Raw genomic sequence first — 12987 nt, forward strand, 5'->3', positions numbered from 1 at the left:
CCTTTCAAAAATTGCTACCTTAATCCCATGCCTCAAATTGTACACCTAGACCCTAACTAAAGCATCTTTTTGTTTTGAGGAAGCCCCTGTGAACTTAAAGACACTGAAAGCAGGCCTTGAAAGATTTGTTCAAAATTAATTAAAATAGAAGTGGTACTTTCCAAAGCCTCAGAGCTCAGAGCATCAGACTCAGATAACCACTTTTATCAAACAGAAATCATACTGGTTGACAAAGTTGAATGGAAACAAGTCCCATACCTATAAAGATCAGTATAGGTGTTTTATGTAATAAAATATATGGGGAAATTATTGAATCAGAAGTCAGGAGATGGGTTGTAGTCTCAGTTTGCCAGGAATCCACTGAATGATCATGAGAAGGTCATTTAACCTTGCTGAGGCTCAAATTCCATACCTATAAACCTGAATTTAGTTGGTGATTTTCATACCTGGTATTGTCTTTAGCAAAACAACTCGGTTTTCAAGTGAAAAATAAAACATAAAATGGACATTTGTAGGAATCTCTGGTTGAAGTAGGACCAGGAGGCCTAGAGGCCCATCCCCTCACATGTCCTGACCATCCACTCTTCAGGGCCTCAGAAGCTGCTTCAAGGAGCCCTCAGATCATCCCTTGTCATGATGTGATTATTGATATATGGACCGACCAAGTTCTTTTCCAGCTCTGAAATTCTGTACTCTCCAGTGGTTAAAATACAGTTGGTAGTAGGATGACATTGGGTAGGTTAGATCAGCAGAGTGGCATGTGCGTGTGGTGAGGCCTGGGAATTTTGGGGTGTCCAAGCATAGAAAAGCAATGCCTCTATCTGCCCTGATTCTATATGGCTGTATGTGTTATATAATTTTTTTAAAGTAAATAATGTGGCTGCTTCCAGTGTGCCGTCAACTGTAGGTATTTTGGTGATACCAATGATAGTGCAGATCATCCTACGTTACCTCTTTTAATTTTCACAATCAACCTCATCTTGAGCTGCTCACCCAAATCCACTCCAGCCACAGTAAGTCCAGCCTGGACTTTGCTGCCCCCTCTGCTAGAGCTCCTCAAAGCTAGCCCGTTCTCTTATTTTAGGTTCCGACATGTGTATCACTTTCAAAGAGAAGTCTTCTTTGACCATCCTAAGTAAACATGCCTGGACATCTGTCTTATTTAATTCACAGCATTTATCGCCACCTGTATAAGTACCATTTGTTAGTTTGTTTTATTTATGTTTAGTTAGCTACTTTATTTACTTGTCTAGGTCCTGAATCTCTCCATACACTCTGGAATGTGGACCCTGTGGAGAATGGAGATCTTTTCTGTCTTGTTCACAACCAAATCCCAACACTTAAGAAAGTGCTTATCCCACAGCGGGTGCTTTATAAGTATCTGGTGAGTCTTGAAATAAGCAGGAAAGGTAATTATTGTAAACTCTTTTGTACAAATAAATTGAAGCTTACAGAGGTTTAAATACCAACTCTAAGTCACACAACTACAAAATGATATAATCTGGATTCAAACCCAAGTTTGAACTGGAGCTATTCTTAACTATTACTTGGCTTCTCTTAGTGGAACTGCCTTCAACTTCAAACAATACCTGATAGGATGCTTTAAGATTATGATTACCATGACAGTTAAACTCATGATGCCAGTAATGGAACACCCTGTGAGTGTTTCACCAATACCTTTGGAGTACATACCACTTCAGCCAGCAACACACCGGGTGCACCAATTTTTTAAGTGTTCTCTTATCTTGAGCCAAAAATCTACCTTCATGAATATTCCATTCACTGATCCTAGCTTATCTCTCTGTAACAAAACAGAGTGGCTCCTTCTGAGCTGCCAGGTAGGCGAAGAAGTGGGGAGCAGCAGGGCAACTCTGGGTGTCCCTGGTTTCTTGCTAGTGCACAGTGCCTGCTGTGGCAAGCGTCCCCAAGTGGGCAGCCCACAAGGCCGTGCATCTGCCACAGACACTCTAATGAGTAGCCTTGTTGTTTCATCTTAATTAGCAGTACAATTGTTTTCCTTCACCAGTGGGTCGCCACATCCTTATTAAGGAAATTGGGTCCTCACCACTGGCTGTCAGTGATCAGTTTTGCCTTTGCAAAGTGCCTTCCTATGAGAGACATCTTCATACTACAGTCACTGTCCCCACCAACCTGAATGTGATAAAGACTGCCAAGGAGATGTCTCATAAACTATCTGAGCTCCTTGAAACCAGGGCCCAATAGGAACCTGTTTGATTCTGTTCTTTTGTGCTTGCTGGCTTTAGCCGTTGACCATCAACAGCATTTTAGTCCAAACTACCCTGTGGTCTCTGTGGTCCCCACTGGTGGCAACCAAGGGATATTACCTATGTTTGAAACTTGTATGGCTTGTAGCTTTTGTGTAGATCCAATTTCTTCAGTCTGTTCCACATGAAGAAATAGAGAAAAATGTGATAGTAACAACTAGTATTTAGTAAGCTCTATGAGATGAACTGTTCTAAATCCCTTCTTTGTATTTTTTGCTTTTAATAGATGATAACACACCCTGGGAAAATAGCATAGGCCCTATGCTGAGTGCCCCTCACATCATTTCACCCTCAGTTTCCATTTCCCACTTCATCGTATTCTATCTTGCCCAGTGATATGACCGATTAGATGCAGTAACCCATGTAAAGTGCTTTGAGTGGTGCCTGGCATTTAGCACTCAAGAAATGTTAACTGTTACTATTATCATATTTCTTAATGCTGAATAGATTCAGTATTTTTGGATCAAGACTCACAGCGAAGCATGCATTTTTCTGGCTTACATCAACACACTATACTAGAGTAGACAGGATGATAAGGTAGAAGTAGCAGCCTGCTGCAGAGAGAGAGAGAGGCGGTCTGGCATTAGCTCTGCTGTTTAATAGATGGAACACCCAAGCTAGTCCCTTGACTTCTGAAAGCTTTGATTTCTTCATCTGTACATGAGATGTGTGAATCCAGTGATCTCTAAGATCCCTCACCCCCAGTACGTCTTCCCCCACGTATTTTTTTGTCAAAATGTGAATTGTATCATAAAGAGGTTTATATTTCTACTGTCTCAGCTCACACATCCCGTTAAAGAGACACGAATCACCATAGTGAAAGATGCTTCAGGAAACGCTTAGGAGGGAAGATGAGAGAAGAATGGCCAGGACCCCTCTGCTCCCAGGCACCACCAGCAGGCAAAGCCGTCAGTGACCACGTGGCTTAGGAGCCTTCAGAGAAAGCAAAGCATGAAATCACTATTTGTAGTAGGCACTTTGTCTGTTTTTAAATAGGTTTCTTGTGATTCTACTGCATGGGAGGTGGTATGTGCTAAGAAAAGTACTGACCCAGGAGTCAGATGCCTTTGAGCTTTATTTCAACTCCAGGTCTGCCACTGTCTGGTCCTTACCTGCCTTGGGCCTTAGTGGTTTCATTTGTCAAAAAGGGGTTGTTAAAAATTTCTCCCAATTCTAAAACTCTTCCCTACTAAGTCCTTTATATGAACACAATACTCAGATGTAATCCTATGGACAGGAAAGTATTTTCTCTCTCCTTTCTCTTTTCTCTGCCAAGCATAATGAGAGTTGGTGTGTTGAAAAAAAAAAAAACCTGCTGTGAAAAGGTTCATTCAACCTTTTCTTAATAGATCAAGTGGTTGGTATTTCTGCTGGTTTCTGAAATACATTACAAATCACAATCTGGAAAAAGTTCCAAGTCAGCTCCAAGCTTTCCTGCTGAATTTGGATACATCTTTAGGTCCTACTCTGCAGCTCATCCTTAACAACTGACAAAATATTTACTTTGCTCAGTACAGAAAAGGGTAACATTTTCCAAAATATTAAACTAGGTTGGATTCAGAACACAGACAATGAGGCAAAAACTTGGACCTCTGTTTGAAGCCATGTCATTGAATCATTTTCCAGAGTGCCATGAGAAACAGAGCCTTAGTGGATGTTTATGCTCCACGGTAATTCTGAGAAAGGCAGAAGCCAGCCAGCCCCAGTCTAGCATGCCCACTGATGTGAAGACCAGAGGTTCTCAAAGTGTGGTCCCCCAACCAGCAGCATCAGCATTGCCTGGGAACTGGTTGAAGATACAAACTTTCACAGTGCATCCCAGACCTACGGAATCAGAAAATCCTGATATGGCACAGCAATTTGAGATATAGCAACTCCTCAGATTTCAGCTTCTTCGTGTGTAAAATGGAAGATTGTCTTAAGGAACCAAAGGGGAAAAGTATATAAAAACATGATTGTGTTGTTCAAACCAATTTCGGTACTCCAGTAAACAAGTCCAGGTAAATCTAATGGTGGTAAAAGTTAGGTGCAGGCCCGGGAAGGCTACAGGTGCTTGTTACCTATGAACTACACATGTGAAGCAATGCAAAACTATTACCTTAAGTTCTCATTAATAAATTATTTTTCTAATGTAAATGAACTGGTACATAGAGCTGAAACTTGGGCATACTGCTTTTTAAAATGCTCTCCAACCCACCCCTCTTAAGTCTCCTGTTTTCCTCTTCCCTTTCCGCCTGCCTCCACCTTCCTGCTAATGGCAAGAGGGTCTAAGTTATATTTTACTGTTAAGACAGTAAAAATGTACTGAAGTTTGTTTTAACATACTTACATGTAGCTAGTGATTTTGATAACTAATTGCACTTGTTAAAAACTGTCATTTGAAGTCCCTCCTAGAATAAAAAAGCAGACAAAAATTGAATAACTATAATTTATAATTTTGTGTTCTTTTAATTAATCTTATTAACAAAGAAGCTACTTTTTATAAATAAGTTGTGATTTCTCTTTAACTACATTACTGGAAATTACTCTAGTTTCCAGCTTTAATTAAGAACTAAACAACCATATTAATAGCTGTATTGTTTCTCTCTCAAATCGCAAATAATTTCTGGGAGAAATGGAGATAATCCTCCCCAACACTTCCTCCTGCACCTCCTTGATGGCTCATGCCTGCCTGGCCACTGGGGGTGTCTGAGCTGTGACCTTTGTCCTGCAGTCTCCTGTTTGGCGATGTCATTCAGTCCCAGGGTCCTGCATCTGTCGATTTGGAAGGCTCACAAATCTGTAACTAGAGTGTGATTTCACTCCCAAGTTCCAGCCAATATCCCCAACTGCTTCACTGTCCTTCCAGCACCTTGAAGACGTTTCAGACCATACATCCAAACCAGAACTTATCTTTGACCTCAACCTGACTCTTTCTGACATTCCTATTTCTTTTAGTCCCTCTCTGTGCCTTCCACCAGCCACCATAAGTCAGGGGCAGGAAACTAGGTGCAATAAAAAGCTGGTGTATTTTGGAACCACATAATCTGGATTGCAATCCAGATGTTACCTACTATTGGCCACATGCCATTAGGTGTGGCCTCCTCAGATTGCAGTTTCTTCATGTGTAAACTGGCAGATTGTCTTAAGGAACCGAAGGGGAAAAGTATATAAAAATATGATTGTGTTGTCCAAACCAGGACAGATTGCGAATGAAAGGGGTCATTGTTAATTATCCTATAATGGAAGGAAGGAAGGAAGGAAAGGAAGGAAAGGAAGGGCATTAATTCAGACTGTGCCAAGAAAGGCATGCCATGTGTTCAACCTGTATATTTAGTGTTATGAGTAGCACATAATATGTCCTCAATAATTACTTCCCTTCCCATCCCTTCCTGCCATTCTAATGTTGGCCTTAGTGTTTTCTGAATCTGCCCTTTATTTTCATTCCTCCTGCCCCCAAAGCTCTCCTCAGTCCCTGTCACTTGGAAGATAGTAATATTCTCTCCTTTGAAGTCCTTTCCTTCCATTTCTCTCCCCTATTATATTCTGTGTACTGTGTTCTGAAACCACATTGCTTAAACCATTCTCAGCTTTAAGATTTTAAAGACTTTAAAGACTTCCCCTTACCCACTTAATAAAGTCCAGCATAGTATTTAAAAGTCTTCCTGTTTGAGGTCCAATCTATTTTTCAGACTTAATTCCACACACTGTCCTTCATCTATACCAAGTGCTTGGCAAACTAGACCATGTCTCCAACTGCCCTGTCTTCCTTGCACCTTCCTTATCCACTCTTCCCTGACTAGTACATGCTTCCTTCCTGTCTCCACTATTGAAATCCATTTGTGTTTTATGCTGAAGTGGGATCTGTACCAAAAAGCTTTCCCCAGTCTGCCCCATGAGAAGCTCTCCTGTCACCCCCTAAATCCTCCTGACAATGTCACTTTCATATCCTAGAGCACCAGATGCTCTCTTTTATATTACAGGTAATCAGGTTTATGTTCTAGACATCCTACAAGTAGGAGGTGGTGAGCAGAGGCAGCAAATACATGTGACTCTTGCCTCTTTGCCTCAAATAATTCACACATAAGAAGAACTCAGTAAATGCTTATTGAATTAATAAGTGACTGAATGATTATTAAAAACTACCATTGCCTCCTGAGTTAGGCAGAAGTTCCTAAAAATATATGTCAAAGATTCTCATTCATTTTGCTTTTTTCAAGAAGTAGGAGATTAAGACCATCAAGTCACTAAAGATGCTAAAACTGCACATAATTATTCCCTGAATCCTCACATTGATGTTCTTAGCCTTGTTTGTCCAAAAGGACAAAATTATTGGGTAATTCTTAAAAAAATTATTGGTTAAAGAAGCAAATTTTGCACATGTATATAGTGCAAGTAAGACATCTGCTTATGACTTGAGCATTGGAAAATACTTAAAATCAGTCTCCTTGACTACCTCTCCCCAAACTCCAAAATGTGTGGGACAACTGTGTCTTGCTGTTTCCTTGATACTGTCCCAATTTCAGAAACAAATTTGTGTATATTCTAAGGTAATGTGACTCTACTGTCTCTTTTGGCACATTTGTTTCTGTAACTGTTTTTTAGTCAATAAGGGATTTTTTAATGAGAACATTTGTGGTTAAAGGAATAGATTTTAGCAAAAAAAAGTTTGTTTTAATTTTTGCTCAAAATCTCTTTAAAAGAAAGCTATTTGCAAAAGATTTTGGAAGGTGGTAGAAGAGGAACTTGGTCAATTTTCTGACTTCCCTCTACTGTTTTGATATTTATCTACTTGTTTGACTTACAAAGTGCTCTGATATAATAAAAAAAATCATACTTGTACAATCTTACCTTAAAATGTTAGTCTAGATCCCATTCTCCGTAAGTTTTTAATTCATATCCTTGCATTAAATAATTACTGAAATAATTTTGTCAACTGCTGTGAATGTTTTCACTCAAGATTTAATCTCAGTATGAGTTTTCAGAAATGAAAATATAGGTGGTTGAATGTGAAATGCTCAGGCCTCAGAATTTGCATAACCTTATGAAGATTATATAGAAACTACCTAGGTGATCACTAAAAAAATTAATGGAATTATAGAGAGGTAGTTAGAAATGCTGGGATGTCAGGGCAGGCCACAAAGCATCCTGTTTCCCTAGATAAACAAATGCGCTAAAGAAAGATAATTAGCTGTCTGAATTTCTGCCATTGACTTAAGACTCTTGAGCAAAGATAATAGACTTCTCAGAGGTAGGAAGGTTATCCCAGAAAGCAAGAATCTTACCTCTTGCCAGTTAGTCAGCCTGTCAACCAATGCTTATTCAGTGCCTGCTGTAAACTAGGCCCTGGGTGAAATACAGGGATGCAGTGGGAAACAACCAGGCATGGCCCTGCCGTTTAATTGAGAAGCCATTACAGCTGTGCCTGTACCTCTGCCCCATGCATTTCCCTCCCTCCATCTGACCTGGCTGGCATCAGATGAAGGCTCTAGAAAGCAACACTGGAAGGTATCCCTTACATGTCTTCCAGTCTGGGATCTGGAGGTTTCTAAACTCTTTGATCTAAGAGATTGTAAAATTGAAAAAAAAGATAGGCTAACTTTTAGGGCCTAAGCTATCTCTATAGCCTTGAAGAATTGATCGAGAGTCAAATCATCCCATTTTAAGCCAAAAGATCTGTAATCCCTTTGGGATAAGATATTTTTCGACATGGAGCACCCTGGTGGATATTTTGGGGTTCTTTCAACATGTTTCTTTAGATGCAAGAACTCAGCTGCTTAAGTGATTGGGTCTGGGAGGAGCAGGGGGTGGAGATGGCAGGTTACTATAGGATTACACAGTCCTGGGCTCCAGGACAGCCACAGAACTGGAGCTCCAGAACAGAAGCACGTGGGTCCTTGGTTGGTGGTCTGCGTTACTGTGACTCAGCTGTTCGCCCAGGGCCCACTCTTCTCCTGCATGTGTTGGATACCCATTATCTAGCTTCCTTAACCTTCTCTGGTTCTGTTTTTTCTCTTCTGTATGATTTTCAAACGCTTTTAAGCGGTGTAAACCTCTCTTCAAGCAACATCTTATATTTAAGCTGATAAAAGTGGACCTGCTCTGCATAAAGTAGGTGTGGGCTTGGCTCCTTCCAGGCAGGCCTCCCCTCATCCTCATTTCAGCCTATGTCACCTCCGTAGAACCCAATAACTCCTTGAAACGTGCTTTGAAAACCTCTGCTCTGTCGCTTAGCTTGGCTTTCTCATAGATTACTTTCACCATTACCTAATATAACTACTTTAGGCCCACAAGAGAGAATCTAAACTATTTTGTCTTTTTGCACCAGGCCTATTTATAGACAGGACTATAGTTGAATGAAGTGGTCACCCTTGGTTCAATCAATTGTGGCCAAGGTAAGGGTGGGTAAGTGGGGCAAAATGTGGCTACATAGGGCTGTCCCTTCAGTATGAGTTGGGTAAGATGGTGGCCCTCAGCAGGGACCGTGTGTATGTGTCAGGGACCACAAATGCCATGTCGAGTGCATTGGGGGTGGAGCAAGTGTCCCAACACCCAAACAGACCAGTGTATGGGAAGGCAGAGGCAGCTCACAGCTATAGGCCAGAACAAAGGGGAATCAGCTGAGTAGGAGAGAGAATCTGGGCAGCCACTGCAGGCAGCTGAACTTGCTTTACTCCCAGGAATGAGAGACGGGGGGCTTCGGGTGCAAGGGACTGTTGGCAGCTCAAAACCAGTGTGGAGATGCTTGTCACCAAATTGATAGGTGAGGTCTGGGGAACAGGGAAAACAGAGGTAGCCTTCATCTGCTCTTGATGTAGGTGTGAAGCTAGCTTCTTAAAAATTGTTCTTTTAATTTTCAAGATGTCAAGTGTAAAACGCCAACTCACTCATGATTCTAAGAGTTCAGTTCTTATTCCCGGGAAAAGGCAAAAATTGCTTTCGTGATCACATGAGACATTGCTTTGAAGGACGCCTGGCCAGGACCTTTTTGATGATGTTGGGTTGCACCGAGACCATGATAGAAACCCAGACTGAGGGCCCATAGGAAGAACTACAGTTCTCCCAGCCAGAGGAAGCTGCATTTGGCCCTAAGTGGACTCTGTGCCTCCAGCAGAAGGAAGACCTAACTCTAGGAGTGCCCATGGACTTGGTAGTAAAGCACTGCGAAGAAGACGGCTCTGTTTTCTACAATTTGAGCAAAACACTTAATACTGTTTGTACTTAACTGCTCACATTTGAAGACCTTTCCTCCAAAAAGGAGTTAGTCCAAAGACCTCAAGTTATAACTCTGGCACTGACACCAGCTTATTGTGTAATTAAGTTACAATTGCTTGGCCTCCCAGTTTCTCTTTCTGTGAAAGAAGCATTCTACAGCTAATACTCCCCAAGTTGGGAGTCCCAACAAAGTATCTGCGCAAGCCTGTTGTCAGTTCTCTCCCACATTCTCTGGAGTTCAATCACAAACAGATCATTGCAGTTTGTTGGGAATTGGAAAAAAGCTATTTCATCATGTAATTAATACACATCTGCACATTTGCCATTTGAAATCTACCAACATACAGATGACTGTTAACTCTCCAACCCCTGCATGCAGGGTGACTGCTATGATATCACTGATCATGCATCTCAAGTGGGGTGGGTCACCGTGACATTGCCAAACTTGTCATTCATATTTCAACAGATAACATCTTCATGAACCACCCTTCACAGAAAATGATCAGGCCAATACAATTAATTTTCTTTTCTTAACTCTTTTATAGTAATTTATTTCTTTGCATGCTTATGGTATTTGGACTCCTAGAAAAATTATCTTTGACTATATAGTTAAGGAAGAACTTGGTTTGTTTACATGGTACTATTGCATATGCAACCTGCCCCATTTATAAGGGCTCATCAGTCAGAGGTGGGAAATGACATTCTATCAGATGTTACATGACACCAGATGACCTTAGTGTCTTTTTTATTTAAAGGTAATTAAAAATGTGGTTCCAAGCTCACATAGCTCCTCCTAGTTTACTGTTGACTAGAGTTACCATCCCATCACCTTCCTTCCTTTCCTCCTCAGATTAGGAGATTGGCTTTTAGAAGTCCTAAATGCCAATCTGATTATGTCACTTCCAAGTTTAAAATCCTGTAATGGATAACAGTGGTTTCCTAACAGATGGTATGGCTCTTCCTAAGGATGCATGAAATGATTTAGGAGCATACTGGTTAGTGTTTTTACTACTTACATATTTATTTTGTTATTTATTTGGAAAAATCTAGATACATACATTCAAAGATAAACTGAGGCATATTAAAAATTTTAATAGTTTATTTGAGCAAAAATCAATTTGAATGGGGCAGCAACAAATAAAAAGTGGTTAGGAACACTCCATGAATAGGTGCTAGGGCCAGACTTTTATCGAGCAGACATAGAAGCAAAGCAAGGAAAGGACTTGAAGGCTGTAGCTTAAGCAATTGCTTAATTTGAGAAAGCTCAGTTGGCTGTTTGTGAGTAGCCATCTTCAGGTTTCGATTTCTCAACTTTGAGGCATTTACAGGCTTAGTTTTGGTTTGTTTACTTTGGCTGCTAAGGCATTAGAACCACCTTAGTCTAATGGCCTCCTTGTATAATTAATTTAATATAGTAAAGTAAAACTACATATATATTAATACATATTAAAATATATTGTACATTAATAACAATAGTATACTATCATATTACTCAATTTTAATAATATGTATATATCAAACCACTGATATTACTGCTTAAGATGAAAAGTAAATATTTTGATTGATATAAAACCCACTTACAAAATACTAAGTAAGTAATAGTCCAAGTTGTTCTTAGATATGGCAAGGCTCATAAAGATCGTAGGGACTGACTGAGATTTGAGGAATATTGGGCAACAGGGGAAAGTTTGATTCTTCATCATGTCTCCGGCTTCATATCTTGCCACTCTTCATTTCAGCCACCTAAAACCATTTGTTGCTCCTTAAATAGGCAATTAACTATCATATCTCCTATCCTTAGGTTCTAGTGTTGCATAACCTTGGGAAAGTCACTTAAACTCTTTGACCCTTAGTTTTGTCATCTAAAAAAGGAATATAAATAAATGGCCTGAACCCAGCAGAGGATTTTTGAAGAAAGTACTAGGTATAATAGTACTTTGTAAACTGAAATAAATTATTAAAATATAAAGGATTTTAATATTTCATCTTTATATTTCTCACAGTGCATAGAAAGTGCTCATTAATTACATGTTAGGGAATAAAAGAATGAATACCACTGATGTCCAAGTTTGAAATGGTATTTACTTACTTAAGTGAACATTCATGGGATGGCAGCGACTCATGCAGAAATAATGGGGAATGGGTTTTTACTTTCAAGGAATCAATCTAGTGGAAAAGACTAACACCTCAAGAGGTGGTTACAGTATGCTAACGTTCTTACAATAGATACATGATGAAGTACATTAACTAGGAAAACTTTCTAGAAGAGGTATTGCTGAAGCTTAGTCTGATAGGATAAGGAGTAGCTATTTTGGTGGACAAAGTGAAAAAGGGTCCTCTTGATGAGGGAGCATGAACGTAGCTGTAGACCATTGCTGATCAATAAAAATATAATACAAGCCACAACTTCAAACCAGATTAAACAAAAGAAGCAGGTGAAATCAATTGTCATAGTAATTTCATTTAGTTGAACAAATCCTGTTTTTACAGATAAACAATATTTTTAAAATATTAATGAGATATTTAGCATTCTTTATTTTGTACTAAGTCTTCAAAATCTGCTATATATTTTACATTTACAGTACAGGTCAGTTTGAATTAACCATATTCCAAGTGTTCAATCACATGTGTCTGGTGGCTACTGAATTTGACAACACAGGCATAAATGATAGAGGAAAAGTCTAGAATACTAAATAAACTATGAATTCTTTGATATACCTATGGCATCAACTGGTAGGAAATAAAATGAGATGTAGCCATACACTGGACCATGAAGGTCTTAGATACCAGGTGAGGGGAGTCTCAGTTTAATCATGAAGACATTCAGTATCCTTTGATGATGGCTTTGAAAGATTTTACATGAGTCATATTTGGGGTTTTAAAAGATTATACTGGCAACTGTGTGAAGTCTTGATTGAAGAGGCACAGTGCAAAGAACACTGGTACTTTCTCAATCTGTTGTGTTTCTCTGTGTTTAGTGATTTTCATATAAACTTTGGCAATTAGTAGACAGCTGTTCTCAATGTTCAGTTTTTTTAAGAGTTTTTATCACTTTTTAGCCTTTATGAGAATTTTAAGGGTAAGACAGAAAATAAACTAAATATATAAGGCTGTAAGAAAGAAGATTGGGGTGTGGATACCACTACGCTTAGGCTAAATAGCTCACTGTGAGGAGCTCTTAGTCAAATAGACCCCATTTTCCACTAAAGCACTTTGTACAGGCATCATGCTGTTACTAAATGCATGTTTGCAGACCAACTGTCCTTAGTGGCAAGGTATACATTGAAGGGAAATACCATAATATGTCTCCAAGTACTTTCTTTGCCAATATGTGGCTCAGAGCAGGATCTGGGCACACACCAATGTCAGACTTAGTTTAAGCAGACCCCTGACCCCTGCCCATACCCTTGTGCCCTGCAGGAGATCCAGCAGTCCTGCCTTGCTGCCCACTATTATCCATCAGCAGGACCAGAAAGCTCCCCAGCTCACAGGGAACGTTCATGAATCT

The 12987-nt window shown here is 39.8% G+C and overlaps 1 protein-coding gene across 9 annotated transcripts in view; it reads left to right on the top strand.

The window, feature by feature from the left end:
* The window catches only part of AIG1 (androgen induced 1), a 237581-nt gene that overhangs the window by 131023 nt on the left and 93571 nt on the right, over window positions 1–12987 (top strand). The window contains exon 4 of one of the 9 annotated variants that reach the window (XM_073219688.1): window positions 1254–4334. The exons of the other annotated variants lie outside the window; for them this stretch is intronic. Coding sequence (XP_073075789.1) covers window positions 1254–1388 — 135 coding nt within the window. The 3' untranslated portion in view covers window positions 1389–4334. Of the gene's footprint in view, window positions 1–1253; window positions 4335–12987 lie in introns of those variants that run through there. 9 annotated transcript variants of the gene reach the window in all.

The sequence above is a fragment of the Manis javanica genome, chromosome 13 (genome assembly GCF_040802235.1).
Source record: "Manis javanica isolate MJ-LG chromosome 13, MJ_LKY, whole genome shotgun sequence".
In the NCBI taxonomy this organism is placed as follows: domain Eukaryota; kingdom Metazoa; phylum Chordata; class Mammalia; order Pholidota; family Manidae; genus Manis; species Manis javanica.